This window comes from Gallus gallus, chromosome 4, assembly GCF_016699485.2.
Source record: "Gallus gallus isolate bGalGal1 chromosome 4, bGalGal1.mat.broiler.GRCg7b, whole genome shotgun sequence".
Taxonomy (NCBI): Eukaryota; Metazoa; Chordata; class Aves; order Galliformes; family Phasianidae; genus Gallus; species Gallus gallus.
Genome location: NC_052535.1, coordinates 82707527 through 82732900, shown reverse-complemented (window position 1 = coordinate 82732900; position 25374 = coordinate 82707527). Strand labels below are relative to the sequence as shown.

The 25374-nt window shown below is 46.4% G+C and overlaps 2 protein-coding genes and 1 non-coding gene across 11 annotated transcripts in view; 2 read left to right on the top strand and 1 right to left on the bottom strand.

The window, feature by feature from the left end:
• Window positions 1-8490, top strand: part of WHSC1 (Wolf-Hirschhorn syndrome candidate 1) — a 102298-nt gene extending 93808 nt beyond the window's left edge. For all 9 annotated transcript variants that reach the window (XM_015286001.4, XM_015286006.4, XM_015286005.4 and 6 more), the window contains 7 exons: window positions 337-440; window positions 700-969; window positions 1065-1181; window positions 2391-2532; window positions 3180-3286; window positions 4364-4568; window positions 5612-8490. In XM_015286001.4, the coding sequence (XP_015141487.2) occupies window positions 337-440; window positions 700-969; window positions 1065-1181; window positions 2391-2532; window positions 3180-3286; window positions 4364-4568; window positions 5612-5880 (1214 nt within the window). In that variant the 3' untranslated portion in view covers window positions 5881-8490. The remainder of the gene's footprint in view (window positions 1-336; window positions 441-699; window positions 970-1064; window positions 1182-2390; window positions 2533-3179; window positions 3287-4363; window positions 4569-5611) is intronic.
• LOC112532453 lies at window positions 2167-2297 on the top strand. The gene has a single exon (XR_003075185.1). It is a non-coding gene; the product is annotated as a small Cajal body-specific RNA 23 (non-coding RNA).
• A 2798-nt stretch (window positions 8491-11288) lies between the features above and the next one.
• Window positions 11289-24615, bottom strand: DRCC1 (down-regulated in colon cancer 1). The gene is made up of 9 exons (XM_001234831.7): window positions 24299-24615; window positions 19610-20086; window positions 18696-18831; window positions 17428-17516; window positions 16622-16685; window positions 15857-15945; window positions 14993-15105; window positions 14122-14278; window positions 11289-11715 (listed from the first exon to the last, which is right to left on the bottom strand). Exons 1-9 carry the CDS (start codon window positions 24351-24353, stop codon window positions 11564-11566), a joined length of 1332 nt encoding a protein of 443 aa, XP_001234832.4. The 5' UTR covers window positions 24354-24615; the 3' UTR covers window positions 11289-11563.
• Window positions 24616-25374: the final 759 nt, after the last annotated feature.

Genomic DNA, 25374 nt, shown 5'->3' with positions numbered 1-25374 from the left:
CTGTTTTAGTGTCCCGTGCAGCCGTCACTATTATTCACTTTGAATTGAAGCATTATTTCCACTACCTGTAAAAGACCAGCATCTGACTGAAATTCTTTCTGATGACTTTGGCTTTTTGGGAAGCAGAGCTTGAATAGGACTGGGAAGCAGAGTAGGATTGATCCATTTGTAAGGAGTGTTAGCACTCTAGAAGCATTGTTTGCAAGAAAAATTAATGGTTTAGCTAGGAAGTAGAAATGCTTCTTTAAGCATTGACTCAGCAGGTCAACATGAGGAGAGTCATTCTCTTCCTGAGTGTTTTTGTTGATACAACATTCCTTTCTTTTTTTTTTTAAGCTTTGCAAGAAGCTGAAGCTCGATTTCGAGAAATAAAGCTACAGCGAGAAGCCAAAGAAACCCAAGAAAGTGAACGTAAACCTCCCCCATACAAGCATATTAAGGTAAAGTGTGAGGACATGACACTGGATACTCAGAGATCTAGGAGAGCGCTGGGGAGGAAGAGCTGAAGAGTAGTTGGGGAGGAGGGGCTGTAATGTTGTGTTGGTAACTGTGCTTCCTTTTGAGTCATGTAATTAGGAAACGTCATTACTTTTGGAACATGTAGTATTGCTAAACCAACTTATGATCAACAGTAATAATTCTTACCATAAATACAAATGTTTTAAAGTGACGTTTGAACTATTTTAATGTATTATTCAGGTGAATAAGCCTTGTGGTAAAGTGCAGATATATACGGCTGACATTTCTGAGATTCCCAAGTGCAACTGCAAGCCCACAGATGAAAACCCTTGTGGCTTTGACTCTGAGTGCCTCAATCGGATGTTGATGTATGAATGTCATCCACAAGTTTGTCCAGCAGGAGAACGATGCCAAAACCAGTGCTTTACAAAACGTGAATACCCTGAGACAGAGATCATCAAAACAGATGGGAAAGGGTGGGGTTTAGTTGCAAAGAGGGACATTAAGAAGGTATGAATCATTCTTGCCTAGCAAAGAGTTGTTAACTTGTGATGTTGTCTGTGGGTTTGGTATATACTTTACTAGTGATATTCGGTATCTTTCAGGGAGAGTTTGTGAATGAGTATGTTGGTGAGCTCATTGATGAAGAGGAATGTATGGCAAGAATCAAATATGCACACGAAAATGACATTACTCACTTCTATATGCTTACTATTGATAAGGTATTTAAAAAAATATTCCCTATTTTCAGTTGTAACGACACTTTCATTTCTCTCCTTTTCCTTCTTTTCATCACCCTGGTAGGTCACTCAGCTATCTGTGCTGCTCTGCTGTTTCAAATATTCATAAGTTTGTATTTCTGTACCTGCTTTCTCCATTCTCACTATACAGTGTATCTATCTCACTGGTTCAAAATAGGTAGTGTAATATCGTATATATTAAGATCCATACATTTTGTGCTTTGCTGCTTGAAAGCAACTACAGCAGAACTATTTATCTGCCCAGTCTCAAGAGGGAGTGTGAAGTCTGGGGAAATAATGCAGTTGAAAGAATTACTGTTAACCATACTTATACTAAAATTTCAAGTAAAAAATAGCTTGTGCAAAGTGTGGAACATAATTTTAAGGCTGCATCCTATACTGGGCATTTGAACTTATATTTTTAACTATCTACCCCTTCCTTTGCTTATAGCAAAAATAAGCTCATGGTCTTTGTAGTAACTTTCTCCTGAATGTACCATCTTCATTAGTAGCCAGCTAGAACTGCACAAATTGATTCTGGCCAGTGCAGCAAATTAATTCAGCATCTGCAGTTTTCTGTGCAGCTCTCTGAGTGTTTTGTTCCTGAGAGGAAGAAAGTGGGAAACCAGTAGACCAGGGCAGACTGATTGTAAACACGTGCTTTTTTCATTGCTTTAGTCTCCGGACAGCTATTTAGCAGAAAAAAAGTATCCCCAAGGAAAGAAGAGTTGGATGCCAGTCCTGCATATTTTTGCAGTCCTAATCACTTTTCCCCAGGACTGTGCTGCTCTGTATTTCTACCACTACTGGTTTTTGTTAGCTCTGTAACCCAGGAGTTATTGCACAGGCATATATGGTGAATAACATAAAGCATAGTACTTGTAAATGCATAACAGCTTTTTGAATGCAAAGCAAAAGGTAAATGGACTGAGTCTGAGTTTTGAGGCGTTTTGGAAGGACCACCAGAGTGCTCACAAGAACACTTATCCTGCCACGTGGCTGAGATGGGTTCTGGGACAATGTGAGCTAGATCAAGAGTATTGCTTTGGGAGTGTCTCATTTCAGGACCCATGGGGCACTACAGTTTTCAATACAACACGTAACATCGATTTACTTTGACTTTTCTGGGTAGCCAAACCATGTCTGTTTTGAAAGTAAAAACATTCATTCTGTTGCTGATTTGATCTCCAGGACCGTATTATTGACGCTGGCCCCAAAGGAAACTATTCTCGTTTTATGAATCACAGCTGCCAACCAAATTGTGAAACTCTAAAATGGACTGTAAATGGAGATACTCGTGTTGGCCTGTTTGCTGTGTGTGATATTCCTGCAGGTATTTCAGTTTATGTTGGTTTTATTTTAATTCACTGAACTAAACGTTGTATGTGGTTATATTAAAGCATGGGAGCTCATGGTTTAACTGGTTCAGTAAAAGTAATTTTGTAGAGATCTCAGCACATGGAAGAGATGCTTCTGGTCTACCCTTCACTGTTTTGCTTCTTAACAGCAAATCCTACAGCTGTTTTTTATTGCTTACTTCTCAGGTTGCGCCAAAAAGCCCTTTGTATCTATGCACTCATTTTGTGTTGTCTGTCAAAAGAGTAGAGCAGTTTTTGTTTTAGAGATCTCAAACAGTATTTCTGCATCTTTTCTTCAACTGAAGATAAACTTGAGTGAACCTTAAAAGGATGTTTGAAAATACCTGTATTCTAGTTTGTGTACACACACACACACACACACATTATACATTTAGCTATAGATAAAGCTGTATCTACAGCTATATATAGATATATAGGTATGTGGCCTATGTGGTCAGTGGTTGTGATCAGTAAAAAATGGGGAAGAAAGCTTATAAGAATAGATCAGCAAGCAAGTACAAAACCAGAAGACAGATAATAAAACCTTTATTTGTTGTAATAATTTTGATAGACTTCATTACCTCGTCCTTCGTAATAAAACGGTACATCTTATCTCACTCAGGGACAGAGCTGACTTTCAATTACAACCTTGACTGTCTGGGCAATGAAAAAACAGTCTGCAAATGTGGTGCCCCAAACTGCAGTGGATTTCTTGGGGACAGACCAAAGGCAAGTAATACATCACAAGAATTTGACAGTATCTCGTCTAACTATTAGCCTTGTTTTTTTCCTTTTGAGGTATGTGTAGGTGAACCAGCTTTATGTTGTGGTAGGAGTTATTCATGTCAGCTCCTGAATGGGAAACATGGCTAGGTACTGGCACTAACTGGAATAGCCTTCAGTGGGTCCCCTTGGAAGTGTGTAGGAGCTAGACACTAGAACAAACTGACCAAAGGTACTCAAGTGCTGCACCAGACTGAATTCAGGAAGAGATGATAGCATAAAACTGAATGTTACTGAGTAAATCCTATCCTGCAAAGCCTGGCAATAGCCAGTGAAGTTGTTCTGACTTCTCAGCTTGTATTTCATCTGTCTAAAATCTAGAACGTGTGCTAAGTTCATTAAAGATCTTTCAGTTGAAGTTTAACTCAATGCTAAAAAATGGGAGTTTTAAAAAAGAAACATAATGGGGAGGAAAATAGATGTAAAATTGTGTCACAAAATTGCCTGTGTGATTTAGGTCACATTAATTTAAAACCTGTCATCCAGACCTGGTGAAGGAGTGCAAGGGAAGGCACAAGTATGTTCCCAAGTGAAAAAAAATTCTCAGCTGTGGATATAAAAACCTTGTTGTTCACAACGCTCAGCATCAGGTGCTTCAGAGGGCGGGCTTAAAATCTCCAGAATTTGCATTGCTGTTTTTCCTTAAGGGAGAGGCTTAAGCAGGGTTTCATATAAGCGTGTGATCAGTTTATGCAGACAGCCATCAAGAAATGAAATGTTACAGTTCCATTCAGCATGCACTCTCTGCATTGGTGGATATAAGAGTATAAAGTATAGGCAGAATATGTCAGATTGAAATAGGGATATGGTTTGGTGTATTCTTACTAACACTTTGGACACAGTTGCAGTTCCTGAAGTTCCTCTGTCTTGTTCCTCAAAGAAGAGAAGCGGATGCTGGTCTGCACCAAGTCAAACATTTGCCTGTATGCACTGTCTACCAGAAATGCCAACAGTTTTGCTTATGTGTGTTAAATTTTTCTTTTGCAAAACTGGCATTTACAGATTTGCAACTTAATCTTTTAGAACTCTTCCACTAATGCCTCAGAAGAAAAAGGCAAAAAGACCAAAAAGAGAACACGGAGGCGTAGAACAAAAAACGAAGGGAAGAAAGAATCTGAAGATGATTGTTTCCGTTGTGGTGATGGAGGCCAGCTGGTGTTGTGCGACAGGAAATCCTGTACTAAAGCCTATCATCTCTCCTGTCTTGATTTGGTGAAACGTCCTTTTGGTGAGTCACCTTGCCTAACTTGGCTAAATAAATAACTCATTTATTGCACAGAAACCTCACAAGTATCTCTGTGAAAACATTCTTTTTGTATGGTGAGAACTGCACTTGTGCGCAGTGTATAGAATCACCAAGGCTGGAAAAGACTTCCAAGATCAGCCAGTTCAACCATCCACCTATCAACAGTATTTCCCACTAAACCACGTCCCTCAGTACAACATCTAAATGCTTGTTGAACACCTCCAGGGATGGTGACTCCACCACCTCCTGGGCAGTCCATTCCAGCACCTGACCACTCTCTTGGAGTATTTCCTGACAGCCTACCTGAATCTCTCCTGGTGCAACTTGAGGCCATTCCCTCTAGTCCTATTGCTAGTTACATGGGAGAAGGGGCTGACTCCCACCTCATCACAACCTCCCTTCAAGTAGTTGTAGAGAGTGATAAGGTCACCCATGATTCTCAGCCCTAATCCTCCTCTTCGCCAGACTGAACAATCCCAGCTCCCTCAGCTGCTCCTTCTAAGACTTATGCTCCAGACCCCTCACAGCTTTGTTGCCATTCTCTGGACACACTCCAGGGTCTCAGTGTCTTTCTGGTAGGCTCAAATGTCTTTCTTGGGCCCAAAACTGAACACAGTACTCGAGGTGCAGCCTCACCAGAGCTGAGTACAGGGGGATGATCACTTCTCTGCTCCTGCTGGTAACACTATTTCTGATACAAGCCAGGATGCCGTTGGCTGTCTTGAGTATTCTGCCAGCCCGCAAGTTCTGTAAAATGCTATTGAATAAAACCTGAGTAATTTCTTCTACTTGGATTCATTGCTGTATTTAAATGAAAAGATGTCAAGTCTGCTTCTTAATAATGTCAGATGAGCTTCAGAAGTATGATGTAGCATTTTGATTTTTGAGATTGGCCACGGTATTTGCTGTCTCATCTTGTTTTCCAAAGGATATTGTATGTTGTTCAGATGCTAAAAGGCAAAACTTTTTAAAAGACAATGGCATTTTTTACTCCCTACTAATTTGTCCTTTGTTTTCGGTCATAGGGAAGTGGGAGTGTCCTTGGCACCACTGTGATGTTTGTGGCAAACCTTCTGTTTCATTCTGCCACTTCTGCCCGAATTCTTTTTGCAAGGAACACCAAGATGGGACAGTACTAAATTCTACGTTGAATGGACAGTTATGCTGCTCTGAACACGTTCTCGGGGTGGATTCTGTTGAAACTCAGAAGACTGAGAAACCCCGCAAAAAACTGAACAAGTTGAAGCCTAAGAGAAAGGAGAGGAACAGATGGATGAGAGCCGAATGCAAATAGTCATGGACTGCAGTTACTACTGCCAACACTATCTTGTAGATAAGTTGTGAATATTACCAGGGAAGGACACAATTTTACATATATTCTGTAAAGGTTACAGGGGTGGGGGGGGAGGGATTTTTTGTTTTGTTTCGTTTTTGTTTTTGTTTTGTTTTATAAATCCACTGAGCCAACCACAGCAGTCTTCTGCTGCTTCTGCACTGATAACGAACTACATAGTTCAGAAAATTTCAGGACAAACCAAACTTATTACTCAGCATTACAGTTACACTTGAATTGTTACGAATGTATAAGGTTCCCTCCAATATTCTTTCAGGTTGGAGGTAGGTTAATATCAAACCAGGTAGGCGTAAACATAGATTTTGAGATAGTATTTGTCAATCAACAGATGTTTAAAATAGTATATCGTCGAAAGAAGATATTAGCTCTTGAGTCCTTTTAAGTGAGAAATGGCTTGGTCTGTGGTCCCAATGAGATTTGCTTGCCTTGTGTGTTTTTGAGCAAGTGCTTGAATGCCATTCATGATCCAGGTGCATATCCCGACAGTAACCACACACAGAACTATTTGTGCTCTTATAAAATAACTCTCCAGTGATTCTTAAACCATGTTTTTCAGTGTCTTCCCACTAAGATTTACGGTACATGGTGGGAAAGGCACTCCCTGTACCAGAGATGGGAAATCTTACACTGTAAGAGACCTTTTTCTATATTGTTTTTTCCTGTATTCCATTCCAGCGAAATAGAAATGATTTGATCTTGCAGAGCTGTACAGGTCTGGATTTAAAGGGATATCGTCTCGCAGTCTAGGCCCAGTGCCCTAGGATTTTTTTTGTCTGTTTTAATAAGAATAAATAATAGCAAGCCTACTGTTTGAAGAAAAAATATTTCTTTTCTCAATGCCAAACAATGCAGAGGCAGACGTTTCTTTGGAATTCTTGGATTCCAGGCATTGCAACTTTATGGCGATGCAAAAAATGTCCAACGAGGAACAAAAAAGAAAACCATGGATGAGACGATGGAACAGAAGGTGAAGCTTGACTAGCTGCCCAAGTGCTAAATCTCATTTATCCAAACAGCTAATTAAAAGTGAAGGCAATTTTTGGGAAAAAAAAAAAAAAGCTTATGAGGAACAGTTTTAACATGAAGCTTAGCCCAACTCCATTCCTTTTTGTACAATTCATGTAGAACTGGCTACTTGACTTGGCAGACTGCTCGAATTCATTCTTGAGTTTTTTTAGGAGCTGTGCTCTTGACTGGCTGATGACCCCTGCGTTGTGTCAGCAAAGCTGTTTTGAGTTCTTTGCTCCCGTGGGGTTCCTGGTCTTGCAGTGAGATAAATACGCAAGATTTAGTTTTAATGGAAATAATACTAGAACTAGGAAAAAATGGTAGGGAAAAATGTCTTTACCTGTTTCTTCCCAGTGCGTGTCATTGGTGTGTGACTGATTAGGCAGTGTTATAAGTTTTGACTTACGCCATGTTATCCAGCCTATGTAAACAGAATGTGTGCCTTCATTGAAGAATTTGTGCATGTTCTAGCTTAGTTTGCCTTTGATAGTACAGAAACTCCGTGTAGCCATTTTGAAATGGAAGCCTTGCTATATCATAAAATGTAAGTTTCTTTCCAAACGTTTTTTCTTCAGAATTTGATTACAGATTTAGTTTTTGGAGTTACTGAAATCCCCGCTTGTTCCCAACACTTAAAACTTTGGTGTTATTAGGAGTTATTAACTGAAGCAGATTCTAAATGTAGCCTCGCCCTTGTCCTGAACTCATTGATTTCTATTTTGTAAGCAAACAGATGTGGGTTTTTTTGTTTTTTTTTTTCTTTTAATCCATTCTATAAACACTGTTGGAAAGTGTTGGGTTTTTTTTCCCCAGAATAATTATATAATAATAATTATGGAAAAAACAGCTCAGTTCAGAATGGGGGGAAGGTGTGACGTTTGTGTTTTTAAACTGGTATGCCAAGCCTTGCACTCAAGGAAACAATGAAGATTTCTTAGTTGAGTTGGAGGGAAATGTGCCCTCTCATGTAGATATTTGTTCTACCAGGACTGAAGCATAGGCCTGTGCCTGAAATGAAAACCAAAAAAAATGTGTTGTGTACATTTCTATCGCTTCTTCAGGAAAGTGAGATCAGGTAGTAAAGTAGAAAGATTATCCTCATCACTTTGAAACAAAATGAAGGAATTTTATGTCATTGGGGCCGTTATTTGTTTGAATACTATACCATGTAAGGAAGACTTTATAAGAATACCTTTAAATAAGTTATTATAAAATCTTACCTTTACATTCCACTGTTTTTATAATTTGTTAAATCTGTAGGTGTTTCATTGTTTTTTCTCTTCGTACATAGACTCTGGCACCCTGGAACAGTTAATCCCCATGTCCTAATAGGCAGATCCCCCTTCCAGAAGCCACCAGCTCCAATAGTTACTGATTGTCACTGTTGCAGAAACACCATCGGTTTTCAGATGGGTCGTGGAGCCTGCAACCCCCTGCCCTCCTCGTAGGTGGGGCCACAAGCACATTTAGTACGGCAGGATGCAGGACAGCCACCCCTTTTGTATCTGTCTGTGGGTAAATAAAGACTTCAGTGTTCAAAGATATTCCTCTCAGCGCTCTTTTCATGACATAAATTGACACAAACAGATCTTAGCGAGCGGCTGTTGGACTTTCCACTTCCTTCTACCTCTTCTCTGCTCTTTGCTACTAAGCCGCTTGGCCAATGGAAGCTCACATCACAAAGACTGCAAACCAGAAGTTTGCTTTTGAACTGACAGGGAATCGTTTCTTACGCTGATTACATGCTTTGGAGATTGATCCTTAAAAGAAGTGTGGACCGTGTTCTTCCTTACACACGTCCTGACCCCACGGGCCTCACCTCACTCACTCAGAACTGACCCGGTAGAAGCTTTGCTTCCAATTCAGAAATAGTGGTTTTTAACGAAGACTTCTCTACCTTAATGTATGGCACTGGGAAAAGAGACTGAAGCATTGTTTTAAAAAGACAACAAAATAAGTTTTTTTCCAAATTCCTGCTCCCACTTTTCAAACAGAAGGGAAAACAACCTTGGAAAAATTGAGCTTTCTCATCACGCAACTCAATGCTTCTTAGCATCAACAACTTTAAGCTTTTCTGTTCTAAATTCAACTAAATAGCATCTAAGCATGGCCTATTGTGTGACATTAAATCATGTACTTAGCATCTTGCCCATAGTAGTAGAAGGATTTCCTTTTCCAGCAAACTCATCAAGGCTGGAACATGATAGGTAAATTCAGGATCCGCTGTTCCTTTATCACGTGAGCAAGCCTAGGAACCATTTTCAGTTGAATTTGTTAGAAGAATTTGTTTACAATCTAGGAAGAATAACCAGATTAAATGTCTGTTTTGCTCTATAGCTTTGTGTTACGGTCAGTTCTTAGGGGCTCTTTTATTTGAATTTACTTTGAAAAGCAAAATACCTTTAAGATTAATGCAATTCCTCCACAGCGTTGAATCACATTCCGTGTCTGACTGTTTGAGAAACTTCAGTGTCTTATTAAATATTAAAATTTATTCCTAGTTATTTAAGAAGTTGCTAATTCTTTTTTTGGGAAAAGCAGATCTATATAGATATTGTTGCAGTTTTTTATGGTGTTTTTTTCCTTAATTTGGTTTTTAGCCAAACGCCCGCTGTTTGAGCTTGGTTTGGAAGTGGAAGAGCTGGATGTTTTCATAGTGAAAACTTGCACTCTGCAATTTCCTAAGAGACCTGCTGGAAATAATACTTAAAGCTCACGTGGAGGCGATAATGATGGTATTATGGCTTGTTTTCACAGCGTTGCTTACCATAAAAAACTGACTTATTTGTTTGCAGTCCAGTTTCTCCTGTTACAGAGCTGTCTTCTGTTACTCAGAATTTGACAGACTTCAAATATTTTGAGCTGCAATCACGCAGTCCTACCAGCTCCATTCAGCTGTCACTGCTGGTGTTCCTGGTGGGTCAGGTTTTAATTCACCCATATTTTTCTTTCTCAGCCAGGTTTCCTTCATGGGTGGAATCTCTGTGCCTGCCTGCAGCTGTGCTTCTTTAAGAGCAAATCCGAAATGTGCTTTGGCACTGTTGGTTTAGTGTTCTGCTGAGATAACCTGGTGCTCTGTTATCAGGACTCCATCCTTTTGCTGCTCCTCTGGAAAGCCCTGACTGTGCCCACTGAGAAACTTAGTGCCTGCGTGCTATGGACAGCATCAGAGAGCCCAGCAGAAGGGCTGTGCACACCCTGTGCCCCAGCTCTCAGGACTGAAGAACACAAGAGGGTGTTGGGCATCATTTCCTGCAGCCACATAAGCCACAAGGAGAGGGCCCCATCCTGTCCCCAGGTGGTCACTGCTGCAAAGGACCCATTTCCTCTTAGAACGGGGGATTCTGAGAGCCAGCACATTTCAAGCAAGTAGCTGGGAGTGAGGAGGAGTGGGAAGGAAAGAACAAAGCATGAGGACAGGAGGTAACCAGCTTTCAGTGGGAAAGTGGAGATTGAGGGCAGAAAGGGTTTTGGGGTGGGACTGAGCTTGGTGTGTGATTGGTCCATGCTGCTGCTGATCCAGGTGGCAGGGCTACCAGCTGCATTACTGCTTACCACAGAGGATAACACACCTCTCTTCCCGTCCGTTTACTCATCTGACAGATCTGAAACAGATCAGAGAACTGCTTTTTTTTTGGCGGTTGTTTATTTCCTTTTTCTTGAAAAGCACAATAACCTCCCCAGGGATGAGAAGAATGAGCAGTGGAGGGCAGCAGCCACTTAACCCCCACCAGCTGGGTTCCTTCAGCTGGCTGCTGCTGCTTTAGCTCAGGGAAAGGGCTCCAGTGAGAAGTAACACCTGCTTCCACCTCCGTGCACACTCACTTGAAAGCACAGCTCTCACAATATTAAGTACTATTTTTACCAGGGCTCTCAGAGCTGATGAAGCACAGCGCTGTGGAAGTGTCACAGCTGGATGATCTGAGCAGGGCTTTGCAGCCTGCATGGTATGCGAATGAATTGCACTGGAGAAGGAGGAGGAGGGTGTTGCTTCTGTAGCTCTGTGGAGTAATATGAAGCACTGCATGAGAGACCGCAGCACCACAGCAGGAAACAGAAGGGACACATTTGTCCAGGAGTCAACCATAAGTTCAGCTGCACGTGTTTTCCCACAGCTGAGAGGAAGGGAAAAGTGTGGGATTCCTTTTTTCAGCTGACCCTCAGTTTCAAGTATAGGTAAAGTTTTGAGAAGGGCAAATAAATAAGTAAACGTGCATCTTCCTTAAAGGAGGAATATTTGTGTTAGTTCCTGCTCGGGTAGAAGCAATTGTGCTGTGGGAAGTCCAGTATCTGCAGCAGCTGTTCTTTGTTCCAGCAGTTGAGCTGACTGCTGAAATTTCTTAAGGAAAGGAAAAAAAGAAGTATTTATTGCGAGTGGAGCTAGGAATTAGAGGGGGAAGCTTCTGCTGTAAATCCATTTGATGTAGAACAGCATCCAGCCAGGTTGGTCAGCACAGAAAGGCACAGCTGAAAAATGACTTGCATTTCATTTCTCTGTGCTTATTTTAGCAATACGGAAATAGGTTGGTGACGGTCAAACTTCTTTCACATATGCACACGCGTGCATTACCCTACAGAAAAGGGAACACAGTGCTTGCAGGTTGCCTTTCCCCCTCTACCAGCCAGCATACACCGGCTCTGTGTGCTCCATCACTCCATACGTTGTGTGCTGCTCTGATCCTTGTGGTAGCAGCAGGGACTTCAAAGACTTTGTGCTGTGTTCTTGCCTTCTTCTCAGAATTAGTACAAAGATTATAAGAATTGCGCCTGTAAGGAATGTAAACAGTGGTAGTTAACTTTCAAAGAGGAAAGTAAAGCATCAGGTGTTTGTTCTACTGCTTTCTGACTGCTGTGTTATCTTCTGGTAAACCTATAAGGAAAATGTATTTTACAATGAGGGTGGTGAGGCTCTGACACAGGTTGTCCAGAGGGGTGATGGGTGCCACATCCATGGAGACACTCAAGGTCAGGCTGGACAGCACCTGATGGAGCTGTAGGTGTCCACGTTCATTGCAGTGGAGTTGGACCAGATGGCCTTTAAAGGTCCCTTCCAACTCAATTCTATGATTCTAAACAGTGTTTTCTTCTCCTTTGGCTTGGGTGTAGAAATACTAACTGGCTAACTGTAACAACTCAGCTTTGGCATTTTGGCTTCACCCTGAAAGATGTGCAGAACAGCAGTGGGTTTTAACAAAATAACTCGGTCACTCACTTTTCTGCTCCTGTTTGCTCTCTGCTCCACAGGACTCTCATTTCCCACCTGGCATCCTATCAATGCAGACTCGTTGCACTTGTCCCACCCCGCTGAAAGGCCACGCTGAGAAATGCTTTTGCTCTGTATGGTGCCTATAATGAAGCTCAAGAAGTAACCGACCTAAATCAACTCAGAGTCTAGACTGGGATCGGGACTGTCAGAAAAAATTTCTTCTAGGCTGTGCACAGACATGGAAATAATTGCAAAATATCAAGGACTGTGACATTTCTGTTTGTCTGTTTCTGGCATAAGCATAATCAGGGAAAATTGATCTAAACAGAAGAGCGTGAATCTGTCGCTGTGATGCAGTGTGCCCAGACAAATGCATCCACGTTTGGATTGCGTGAGCAGACAACCTCACAGCAAACAATTAAGCTGTTACCCAGCCGTGAAATGCTGGCAGGTTCCTGTGTGGGCTGCTTCTTTTGCCCTTCTTCTTAGCAAACTTTGCCACCCAGGGCTTCACTGAGGAACATTGTTCTGTGACTCTCAGACTTGTTCATTAGAAACGCTGATTAGAAACTGCCCATTGTTCCCGCATGGATGTGATTACATCCCCTGGACATCCCCAGGGAGGGGGCCCTGTCTGGTCCCTGTGCCAGCACTCCAGCACCTGCCCAGCACAGCAGTGCATTTAGTCCTTATTTATGTCCGTGGAGCCCTCAGGTGCTAAGACAGGGCTTTGATAAGAGCTACTAATGCTGCTTTGTTGTTGGAGAAGCTTTGCTCTGTTTGCTGCGAGGAATAAGATCCGATTGATCTCCTATCTGCCTTCTAACAGCAGTGAGCTGGACTGGAGGATGAGCATTTGTGGGGCACAGAGCCGTTGAGCTTAAAACAGAAATTTGTGGGCATGTGGCTTTCATGCCTTGGAGTACCAGGAGGAGATGAAAGCCTCCTGGCAGGAGAGCTGTTTGCACAAGTGGCACTTAACACTGCAGTTCTTTTTACATGCCTGTGCAGTGATCAGTCTCAGCTTGAACACCCCTATTCCAGCTTGCTCTTCTGCTCTTTTTACAGTCCTTAACAGTAAGAGCTGCTCTTTGCATCGTAACTGTTACCTCTGATCCAACTTCCCCCCGGACTTGGACCTAAAACTACACAATTCTTACCTTTTCCTTTGTTAGGACTACGAATGCCAATCTGTTGTTTTGGGCTGAGTGTTCCTGGTGTAGCTTCCTTGCTGAGGACTCATCCACCTGCTGGCTTCCTGCCATGTCCACTAATGAGCTAATTACTGCAGGTTGCAGGTGTCTGCATTTCCCATGCCCAGTGCCTGCTTCCCCATCACTGCACGAATGGCTCATCTTGAGCTGGAAAAGTATTAACCGAGGGCAGGGGGAATGCTTTCAGAAAACCTGAAGTCTCATACAGGAAGGGAAATTGTCCATTTTCTTTCTTCTGGGCTAAGATACGCCTCTTTTGGAGCCTGTACACACAGCTACTTCCCAAGGACAAACAACAACCAGATATCTATTACCTTACTAGTATAATATCCCTATTTAATATTCAGTGATATCCCCACTTGCACATGTGGAAAGGACTATCATTTGCATAGAAAGTAGTGCATAAAAATGACAAGTTGTGTGATGTGGAGGAGGCACACGTTTTAAAAGGCAATTTGTGCATTTAAACCGCTTTTAACCTGTTAACCATGTTATTGCAGCCTGACTCCGGGTCTCCATATTACGACACTGTAGGTCACTGTGCCGTCAGGATGGGGGAAGCCTTAAGGAAGAACGGGCACAAGGATAGCTTATGGCTCTGCAGCCCCTTTTGCTAGAAACAAGGAAGGGATGCCAGCTTTCCACTCCCTTTTAAAGGGATGAGCAACCAGAAAGACTTTTACTAGAAATCCAAATTTAAGGAAACGCAATGTGCACTGTGCAGAGACATAAGCAAAGAAGAGCAGTGCTCACCTGCTGAGAAGAGGGCCAGGAGGACGATCACCAGTGGCGTCAGCTGGCAGGAGCTGCCCACCTTGTACAGGAAGATCTCCATGCAGTACTGGGGCTCAGTGCTGCCCACAGGGCAGAAGGCATCAGGAGGGCACTTGATTGGGTTCACATCTGGGCTCTAACCAGGAAGAAAGGTAAATTCCTCAGTGCCAAACAGAAGAGAAGGTGGCAGGAGGGTAAGCGTTGCCTCTGTACTACATATAGCATGTGTGTAGCATGTTCCAGTGAGCCACTGGCACAGGTTACCCAGAGAAGTGGTGGAGCCCCATCCTTGGAGACACCCAAGGTCAGGCTGGATAGGGCTCTGAGCACCTGATGGAGCTGTAGGTGTCCCTGTACATTGCAGGGGAGTTGGACTAGATGGCCTTTATGGGTCTCTTCCAACTCTAATGATTCTATGATGCCTTCTTGAGTTGGAGCATGCTGTGAAGCCTGCTTTACAAAGTACCCACTGCCTCACTATCTCAGAATAGATATTAGAAATGACAAACTGAGGCAGAAGTAGAACTAGCAGCCAGCCACCTGAAGACCTACAATATCCAAGGACCAATAAGTGAACCTCTTATCACTGAATTCAGGTGTTGTTGTGTTTTAAACACTTCTGTACCTCATTAATGGATACCTCGTCCCCTCACCGTGCCCTGATGACTCACTGAGGCCAAGGGTGGAACAAAGCCAGCCTCCTGGTGCTCTAATTGCAACCCCACTGCTCTACAAGGGCTCTGCCTGTATTAAAGAAAAGGAAACAAGCTGAGCTAAAATTGGCCTTAATTAAAAGTGTATTAGCTGTACTCGTTAATCCCAGCTGCCAAAGCAGCCAGAGCAGACTCACAGGGCAGTAGTGGTTCTCTGGACACAGGTCACAGCTCTCCTGGCCCTGCTGCAGTTGGTATTCCCCTGGCTCGCAGGGCTTGCAGGTGTCATCACCCAGACCTTTGAACGTACCTAAATAGCAAAAGAGCACATTAACGTCTGGGACTGGACCCAGGGGCCTTTGCAATTGCATATGGATGAGTCTGCTTTCAAAGCCACAAGGAGAAAACGCATGAAATACTTCATATGCATGACAAAAGCTGAGCCTGAACTTTGGTAGTAGCTGGGTGGCAAAGGGGCAGGAAGGAAAGAACAAAAGCATAGGGAAGGAGTCTGACCAATACCTGGTTTCAAATCTGAAAACAGAGTGGGAGCTGGGTTAGTGCTGAGCTGGCAGCTTTAAAGCAGATGGAAGTTGGGAACCAGAGTTCAGCAGTGTTTCATCCCCTCTAATTCCAGGTTCAAGCACCTTTCCCAGCTGTTTGGAGCTTGCTGAGTGCAGTATGACACAAGGCTGTTTCCTAAGCTTTGTGGAAATGACAGGTCAGGGAAGTCATGGTCTCAAAGACGTGAATGCTGGTTTGCATGAAACACATCTGGCTGCATTGCTCCAGCACAGCCCAGCAGTACTCCCACTGGGGGAGGGCTTGGCACAATGTGTCCTGCCACACTGGGACAGCCACCAGCGCTTTCCCATCGCTCAGGCAGCAATGGTTTGCTCGGCCGCTGTCAGCTGGGCCACTCGTGGTGGCAGGGAGCAACGTCCTCTGGGTTAAAGGACCAAATTCTGGGAAGAAATCCCTCCATTCTGGTGCTGAGGTCACACACTATTATCACTCTAAACCATGCAGTGCCCACGATGGCAACCTGTCACACGACCCACCTGCCCGGCACAGTGTACACTCCTCAGCAGCCTCCCGTGGAGCCTCACGCCCAGCAGGACAGGCCAGACACAGCGTGCAGCTGGTGGTGCTGGGAGGGAGAACAGTTGAGACAGCACCATGAGCACAGCACTGAGACAGCCCAACCCAACCCGACCCATCTGCTTCTTTATGCACACACAGCTCGAGGCCGAATGCTCCGCTGTCTACCAGCTTTTACCATGTTGTAGGCATTTGTGGTGTCTATCTGCAGTGTAGTTCCTCCCGTATGTCTAATTAGCGTTGGGAATGTGATGGCATTTCTATCCTTGCCTTGGTCTCTTATTTGCATGAAACTTGTAGGAACTCGATCTCCCAGCACACTTGACTGGAACTGCTCAGTAGATGCTGAGGAGAGCAGCAGCCACAGGGCTGTGAAAGCCCCAGAACTGCTTTTGTGGCAATTAAACTGAACTTTGGCTGCAAAGTTCACCTCCCCCAGGTGCCCTCTTCCTCCACTGGGGGACAGCTGAGTCGAGGTGCCTCCATCTCCACCAGCCCACCATGGGGGTGGGGATGGGACTGACCCCAAAGCACACAAGCCAACAGTTGTCCTTCACTTTGCTGCAGCACAGCTGGCAGAATCCTCCCCCTTTTGTAGTATCTCATCCAAATCTCAGCACCACTATCCCTACAGCCTGCAGAGCCCTCTAGCCACTGCTGGTGCTCAATGGCTGCTACCAGATGTGCCGCCCCACCCCAACTAAGGTCACACGAGGATTTCTTACTTGCAGAACGATCCAGGCAGGCAAGGCAGACAAGAAGCTGCATTTTGCTGTGAGCTAAAATAACCTGGAGGAAAAAGGAGAAAGTTCTCAGGGTCTTTCCTCCACCATCCCTGTCCCCACGCTGTTAGTTGTTCCTGTTCTGCAGGCAAACAAATGGGCTCACACCCCCCGCAGTGTGGGCAGGAGGCATAAAAACATGTGCCATGAGCTACAGCTGAGCAGGAGGGAAGCAAAGCCCCCTCCCTCACCTTACAAGAGAAAAGCAGCTTATTTACTTTCATAATAGCATGATCTAGAGGGCCACGCTCATGGACTTCTCTGTGGTCTAATGTAAAAATCCACTGAGTAAAGGCAGTGAGGTGCCACACGCTGTCACCCATGACAGCCTCCAAATGCTGCTTATTTATGTTTTTCCTCCCAAACGTAGCAAATGATAGCCAAGATTTGGGTGTGAGACGAGCAGTTTTGTGCACAGATTTTCAAAGGACGGCTTGTGCATGTATAAAGAGCTCTTAATTGGCATCCAGAATAGCTGTTGCATTGCATGTGCTATTTAGTATTGCCTCTGGTATTAGTATTAGCTTGTTGCAAACAGGAGCGTGACTGCATGTGAGACCTGTTCTTTCATTTTTAATAAGAACATCCATAACAGTGTGGGAAGATATATGCTGCTCTATTTTTGGCCTGCACAAAATAGCCCGTTTACTCATCGGTGCTTTTAAGTAACCCAGTAATTGCATCTGGCCATGGGTAAAAGCCTGTGCAGTGTGATGAGAGCGCATGGGGTTGCATACAAACAGCCCTACCTTTCTGGCACGCGCTGCAGGCTGCGGCCCCCGACTCGTTGGCATAGTGGCCAGGCAGGCAGGGTGAGCACACGGTGCTCCTCGTAGTGCTGAGGGAATCAAGCAGAAGTTAACATGGTTTTCTCTTACTGAGGTCTCCTCTGTGCTTGAGACAGCGGAGCACAGCTCTGTATCATTACCAGGTCTAGAAATAGGGAACAGGCTGCCCACAGGGATTGTAGAATCTCCTTCTCTGGACATAGTAAAGATCCTCCTGGATACTTTCCTGCTCAATTTTTTATAGGGCACCTGCTTTAGCAGGGGGGTTGGGCAAGATGATCTCCAGAGTTCCCATCTGACCTCTACAGTTCTGTGACTCTATGGAAAGGGAACCAAGCCACAGGCACTGGTATGAGGGAGTCCTGACCTGAAACGACAGGGACTGTGGGAATAGGGATGTGCCATGTCAGGCCTCTGGGAGGAGAGGGAGGACATCAAGGAAGGCAGCGGAGGAGGAAATCTGGTGCATTCATCACTAATAGAGCCAAATCCCCAACCAAAAGCACGTGGGTTTAAGAATCTGTTAGCAGCCAGGGATGCTTTGGAGGAAAACAAAGATGTGCTCTTTATTCCTTTGGAAACCCCAGGGCTGAGCAAGATTTGTGGAGGGAAAAAACTAAGACAACGGGAATAGAAGCAAAGACTTAGCTTAAAACAAACCAGCACAAGACTGCATCAGCCACAGAGCTGCTCGCAGCCCAGGGACTTTGGGTTCTCCAAACATGACAGAAATGTGAAGCATTGATGGAGCCCCGGGCAGCTGCCATGGCTCCTCTCTGTTGCCTCTCCTCCTTCCAGCTGTCCCCAGCTCCGTGTCACACTCTCCATTGTCCCAGCAGAAGCATTTGTGCAGTGCCCTGAGACAGATCCTGATTTGGTGATGGTTGGGTTTGATGGGGCCCTGGGCAGCCTGATCTGGTGGGCCCACAGCACAGGGTTGGAACTGGGTGGGCTTTGAGGCCCCCATCAACCTCAGCCATTCTGTGATTCCATGATCCTTTCAAAGGTGTGGCACGGAAGCCTGGCCTGCAGGCCACCCATGCCCTGAGGCACCAAGGCCACAGGCTGGGTTAGACCAAGGCTGGCGCCCATCCAGGCCTCAGGCACGGCTGACACCTCAGGGATTTGAGGCACCTGGAGGCCTGCAAGGCCCCAAGGGCTGACAAAATGGGGAAGCATTGTGAGGGAGAACACAACCACGTCCAGGCCCAGCAGAGGCCATCACCTACTTGGCGTAACGTCCCTTTGGACACGGCAGGCACTGCTGCTGTCCCCTCTCAGGCTGGTAGTGTCCCACAGGGCAAGGAGCACAGGCACCAGGGTCCACACATGAGCCCTCCGTGCAGCACAAGCAGCTCCAGGTGTCTGAACAGAGACAGGGAGGGCAGGATCAGCACTGTGAGGCTTAACCTCAACCCCTCATCCATCCCCCTTGGCTTATCTACAGGTCATAGCAATGGGCACAGGTGTTTGGATCCAGCAAGACAGTTTTTGGGGGTAGAAAATAATAACATTAATGCTAGTGATGCTGCTGTGTGCCATTAGACGGGAGAACAGCTGTAAGGCAACCTATGCTCCCAATTCTGTCAACGTGGACTTCTGGTAATTACCAAGACTGCTCTTTCCTCTTCCAGTTTGAGGAGAGAGGAGGGTTTTCCTTCTTCCCCACCACCACACAGAAGTTAAAATAAATGCACTCCTTTTGATTTCTGGTAAATTTACATCTGTGGGAAGAAGAACTGAAGCAGAAAACCCCAAAGTAGAGAATCTGCCTTAAGTAGAAACAGCTTTCCTTTGCACACAGGCAATGCAGCATTCCCGCCAGACATGAGCTCTGGCAGTCTGTGCCCCACAGAACAAATCTGAACTGCACAGAACAATTGTGTGGGACTTACAGTGGTGGCACAGAGCAGATCCACACACCCACTCCATGCAGAAACCCGTCCTTGGCACTGCAGGAGCGAGGCATGAGCAAGAAGAGAAGGTCTCACTAGGACACACCCTGTACAAAGCATGGAGGAATTTACCTCCTGTCCTCTGCAGAGTTACCCTAGAGCATCCACCACAAGCTGGTTTTGCCTCCCTTGGTCACTCCCTTTGCCACCTAGCATAGGAGAGAGCTTGGGTGAGCCCTGGCTCTTACCATTGCTGGGAATGGTCCCTGGGGAGCAAGGAGCACATGTTGTCACATTCACTCTGCTGCAGTTTGAGGGCTCAATGGTGCTGAGAAACGGGACCACTGATGGGACCCCAGGAGATGCAGTTACATCTGGAGGGGTGGCCCAGGGACTGCTGGATGTGGCCATTGGTGCTGTGGGTGCATGAGGGGTGGTTGCAATCCCAGAGGTGAGTGCAGTGATGCGTGGGGTGGTGGGCAGAGTTGGAGAGGGAGAGTTTGTGCTTGAGACAGCAGATGGCACAACTGTAGGGCTGGTGAGGTTTGTCACTGTTCCAACTGAGAGCATTCCAGCAGAAGATGGGGATGGGGGGGCTGAGGTCGCGGTGGCAACAGAAGACATTTGGGTTGGTGCAACAGGGACTTGGGTGGTAGCAGCACTCAGAAGTAGCGAGGTTGATGCAACAGGGGCCTGAGTGGTGGTTGTCTGGCCTAAAGCAATACCTAAGAGAAAGGAAAAAGAACCATAATTAATGGTCAAGTTATTGTTCTTCCCTTAATGAAGGCTTACCATTAGGTCTTAACCTTTGTGTCCTTGTTTGGTGTCCAGAAATTGTCTTCTGCTACGTTCCACTACAGAGCAACGCAAAAACACTGGCAGCATCTGAGCATCACAGAATCATAGAATCACCAAGGTTGGAAAAGACCTCCAAGATCATCCAGTCCAACCGCCCACCTACCACCAATGTTTTTCCACTAAAACATGTCCCTCAGTACAACATCTAAACATTTCACAGACACCTCCAGGGATGGTGACTCCACCACCTCCCTGGGCAGCCCATTCCAGTGCCTGACTACTCTTTAGAAGAAATTTTTCCTAATGTCCAACCTGAATCTCCCTTAGCACAGCTCGAGGCTGTTCCCTCCGGGCCTATTGCTGGTTACACAGGAGAAGAGGCCGACCCCTACCTCACCACAGTCTCCTTCCAGGGAGTTGTAGAGAGTGATAAGGTCTCCCTGAGCCTTCTCTTCTCCAGACTAAATAATCCCAGTTCCCTCAGCCGCTCCTCATAAGATTTGTGCTTCAGACCCCTCACAGCTTCGTTGCCCTTCTCTGAACACTTTCCAGGTCTTCATTGTCTTTCTTGCAGTGAGGGGACCAAAACTGAACATAGTATTTGAAGTGTAGCCTCATCAGATCTGAGTACAGAGGACTGATCACCTCCCTGCTTTTGCTGGCAACACAATTTCTGATACAAGCCACGATGCCATTGGCCTTCTTGGCCACCTGGGTGCAGCGCTGGCTCACGTTCAACTGATTGTCAGTGCACACCCTCAGGTCCTTTCCTTCCACACAGTCTGCCAGCCACTCTGCCCCAAGCCTGTAGCGTTGCCTGGGGTTGCTGTGGCCAAAGTGCAGGACCCGGCACTTGGTCTCGTTGAACTTCATCCCATTGGCCTCAGCTCAGTGATCCAGTCTGTTCATTTCTCCCCACAGGCCCTTCCTTCCCCCAGGCAGATCGGCATTTTCTCACAACTTGGTATCACCTGCTAACTTACTGAGGGTGCACTCAATCCCCTCAACCAGGTCATCAATAAAGATATTAAACTGGACAGCCCCAATACCGACCTCCGGGGAGCACCACATGTGATCAGTCCCCAGCTGGATTTAACTCTATTCAGCACCACTCTCTGGGCACGGCCATCCAGACAGTCCTTTACCCATCAAAGAGTGTACCTGCCCAAGCCATGGGCTGCCAGCTTCCCCAGGAGAACACTGTGGGAGACCGTGTCTCATGTGCAGCATCACCTGAACATGAGAGCCCTGTCAAGCACGTACATTAGAATCATACAATCATTTAGGCTGGAAAAAAACCTTAAGCTCACCCCAGAGCTGAGAGGTCTGACTCTCCAAGATAAAGGAGTTGTGAGAATTGCTTGAAACACTTGTTTTTGCTGGTGGTGCTGAACACAGCTTACCCTGAGATCCCTCAATCTGATTTAAGATGCTTGTCAAGTAGCTGCCTGTTTCATCCCATCTTAGTTAAAGGGATCAAGGAGGAAAAGTCATGGGTATGGGATTTTTATTTAAGCTGCTCTGGATGCATCCGGTAACCCAAAGGGAAGCTGCCTGTGGGCAGACTAGCTTTGATTCCAAAATCCCTCCCCTGTAAGAGCAGGAGTGCTTCACAGCCAAGGAGCTGTAATCTTCAGAGAACTGGGGGTATTACTGCAGTGCAGGTTGTTTTGCTGTGAAATGTAATAGGCTGAAATGGTGTCTGCTGATGAAAGTGATCTCAAAAGCACACGACCACAGGGAATGGATGTTTCTCAGTCTCAGGATGGAGGAAAAACCCATAAAACTAAATGCAACAAGTGGCAAGTTAGTACTGCATTGCTAAGAGAAACCCAGGCAAACGAAGCAAACCAAACCCAGCCCAATCCTGCCACCACGGCAGGCACTCCACCTTGGGTCAGGAATTCAGGGCAGGGATTTCCTCCACAGAATAATCTCAGCTTCTGAAGACACACAGCTTCATACGGCATCAACGTGCTGCTATGGCTGTCAAGTGTTTTTTTCCTCTCACGTGCCTTAGTACAGTGAGCTACAAACACATGTAAGCAACTCAGGGCACACATCTCTTCCATTAATCATTCAGGACTGATTCGAGCCCCACAAACACCATTCCCCCAATGACGAGGTGTTCCCACTCTTCCAGCCAGCGCAGGACTCTGATCCTGCTGGAATCCAGCAGCCACTGCAGGGAAACCAAAGAACTATTTCAAGGGTCTGCTTTAGGAGGGTGATGGAGACAGAAGAGCACAGCTGACACCCAACGGTGAGGTTCGGGTAAGGAATGATGGGAGCAGGATGATGATGCAGGGCTCAGAGGCTGTCAGACAGGCACTGAGTGGCTGGGGATGCATGGATCACTGCAAGGATATTCCCAAAGTGACCTCCTTTGACTTCTTCTCCCTGAGCCTTTGATTTCTCACTCTTTGAGCTACACCCACCCACGCAATGCTGTACATCTCTGGTGTCAGAGCTCAGCACCACCCCAGCATAAGCAACAACATGCCAATGAAGTTGGCTGGTAACACCAGTTGCATTTCTACAGCAAAATTAGGGCAATGAATGAAAGAGTTCTTACAAACCTGTGATCACATGGAAACACACTGCTCAGAGGGCTCCCTCCTATGCGTATACTGACTGCTTTGTACTCAAGAGTGCAGAAAACCCAGTCTTTCTCTAACTCCTGGGACAGGCAGCAGATGAGCACCCGGCCGTCTGGGCTGCTGCCCGCATCTTGCTGCTTTCTCCCAGAAGTGAAACACTGAATTTAACAGTGAGGGTTTTGTTTCATGTTTGTTTGCCCAAGGTACTTATCTTAGAGACCAGGAGACATCAGCACTCGTCCTACACAGAGCGAGCAGCTCCTGGCCACATTGCCTTGGCCACGCTTTGACCCGGCACCATGATGCACTATTCCCCTTGTCCAACTCAGCAGCCTTAACTCAGTCTGCTTTACAATGAGTCAGACATGAGGATGTCATGGTAAGAAGGTTACTGAACCTTTGATGGCAGATCTGAACCTTCATAATGTACAGGACGTGCAACCCTGCTGATCTGTGGGGCACTGGCTGAGAACTCAAAAAAGGCTTAAATAGGATGGCAGCCCCTTTGCTTCTCCTCCCCCACATCAGTCTGCTATCAGTTCTTGAAGGAACCAGTCCTTCAAGCAAAGCAAAACACAACCAAGCCAATAGTTGTCTATGTAAAGAAGTTGTCTGTGTAAGACCATCTAGTCCAACCATCAGCCCACCCCTGCTAATCACGTCCCTCAGTGCCAATCTCTGAGTTTCTTGAATGCCTCCAGGGACGGCGACTCCACCACCCTCCTGGGCATTTTGAGATGGGAGGTAATAGCCTGAGAATTGCTCTGAGAAGTTGTTACAGCATGGGGACCTCAGGGTCCCTCTGGCCCTGCCCTGCCCCAGCAGGACCACCACCAGCAGGGTGCCCAGGCCCACATCCAGGCAGCTACTGGAGATCCCCAAGGAGGAGATCCCACAGCCTCTCTGGTCCCTGTGCCAACACTCCAGCACCACCCAGTACAGCGGTACTGCCTGGTGGGCAGGGGGAAAGGAACCGTGGGGCCCTGTTCCTGCACAGCTGGCAGAGTCCTGCTCCAACAAGGCTGGTGACCATGGGCCCTGCAAGTCCCCAACCCACCGAGTGCCTGAGGGCTGCAGGTGCAGGGATGTAAGTACAGAAACATTCAGGTACTTTTACATATGCTCCTAGGATGACCCAGTTAACAGAACACCCCCAAGAAAGGGAATGCAGTGGGGCACCTTCTTCCTTTGGGTTTCAGATAAAGCCACAGGACTCAGTTTACAGGGATTGAACTTACTCCCTTTTCTTTAAAAGGCACCTGACGGAGCTGTAGGCGTCCCCGCTCATTGCAGGGCACTTGGACCGGACGGCCTTCAACAATCCGACTTCCAACTCAAACAACTGTATGATTCTGTGACTGTTAAGCTGCTCAGCCCCCTTCCAGCACTGTGCATCTTTAAGGTGCTGTTCCCAACCCTTCCCACACCTTCCCCCTGCCCACTCCACGCTCCCAGAGCCCAGTGGTTTCACCAGCCCACACCGCGTCACCGTGCCCCGTGCTCAGCCCCGCAAAGCAAAGCGGCACTGGGAGGGCTCACCTGTCAGACACACCGTGGTGAGGCTCCAGAGCAGAGGAGGGGGCCAGGTGCTCATTTTCCCTGAGCAGTAGCAGCTCGCAGAGGGGCCGGGGCAGCAGCTGATCTGCCACGCTGAGCTGCTTATCCCGCGCTGCTTTTGTGCTCGGCGTCGTCACCTGACTGCGATCATGCGGCTGGGCCGGATCAGCCTCCCCCCAAAAGAGGGGGTGTTTGGGCACAGAGGCTGCAGCAGGTCTCAATGAGGCCTCCTCGAGGTGCAGCACAAGCCAAGCCTGGAGCAGAAGAGCAAACCTTATTCTCTTCCCATGCAAAAACTCATGCAAGAGGAGCGAGGCGCTAAGGAAAGAGGAACAGGCAGAACTGGGCCGGGCTGCAGGCCAGGCCCCGTGATCTCCTCGGGGGAAGGATTGCACTTCTAGATACCCAGGGTTTCCTGCAGCAAGAACAACTCAGGAAGAACCACAGCTCAAAGCAGTTCCCATTTTAACTGAGACAGTTGTAGCGTGGTTTGGGTTGGAAAGCACCTTGAAGCCCACCCAGCACCACCCCCTGCCATGGGCTGGGTGACCCCCACCAGATCAGGCTGCCCAGGGCACTCTATGGGCAGTCTGTGCCAAGGCCTCACCACCCTCTGAGTGAAGAATTTCTTCCTAACATTTAACCTGAATCTCTCCTCTTTAACCTAAAGCCATTCCTCTTTGTCCTGTCGCTAACAGTCAGTGTAAAAAGTCAGTTCCTCTCCTGCTTGTAAGCTCCCTTCAGGTACTGGAAGGCCACAATGAGGTCTCCTTGCAGCTTTCTCTTCTCCAGGCTGAACAAGCCCAGCTCCCTCAACCTCTCTCCCCAGGAGAGGTGCTCCAGCCCTCTGAGCACCTTTCATGGCACACCTCTGGACCTGCTCCAGCTGCTCTGCATTCTTCCTGTGCCGGGGGATGCAGACGAGCCCCACCACAACCCAAATCCCAGCTTTGTTGAGCTCGGCCTGTTCTGAAAGCACCAAACTCCAGCTGGAGGTCTCCAGAATGCCATACAGGGAGATGTGCATTACAACAGCACCCTGCCAGCATCACAGCCTT

Bases quoted from the DNA above. Each gene is read 5' to 3' on its own strand.
- DRCC1 (XM_001234831.7), bottom strand. From the start codon at position 24,353: ATGAGCACCTGGCCCCCTCCTCTGCTCTGGAGCCTCACCACGGTGTGT. The intron at 18,832-19,609 runs GTAAGAGCCAGG...GTCTCTGTTCAG, and splicing joins AGGGACCATTCCCAGCAATG to ACACCTGGAGCTGCTTGTGC. The intron at 15,946-16,621 runs GTAAGAAATCCT...TCTCCCTCCCAG, and splicing joins CTGCCTGGATCGTTCTGCAA to CACCACCAGCTGCACGCTGT.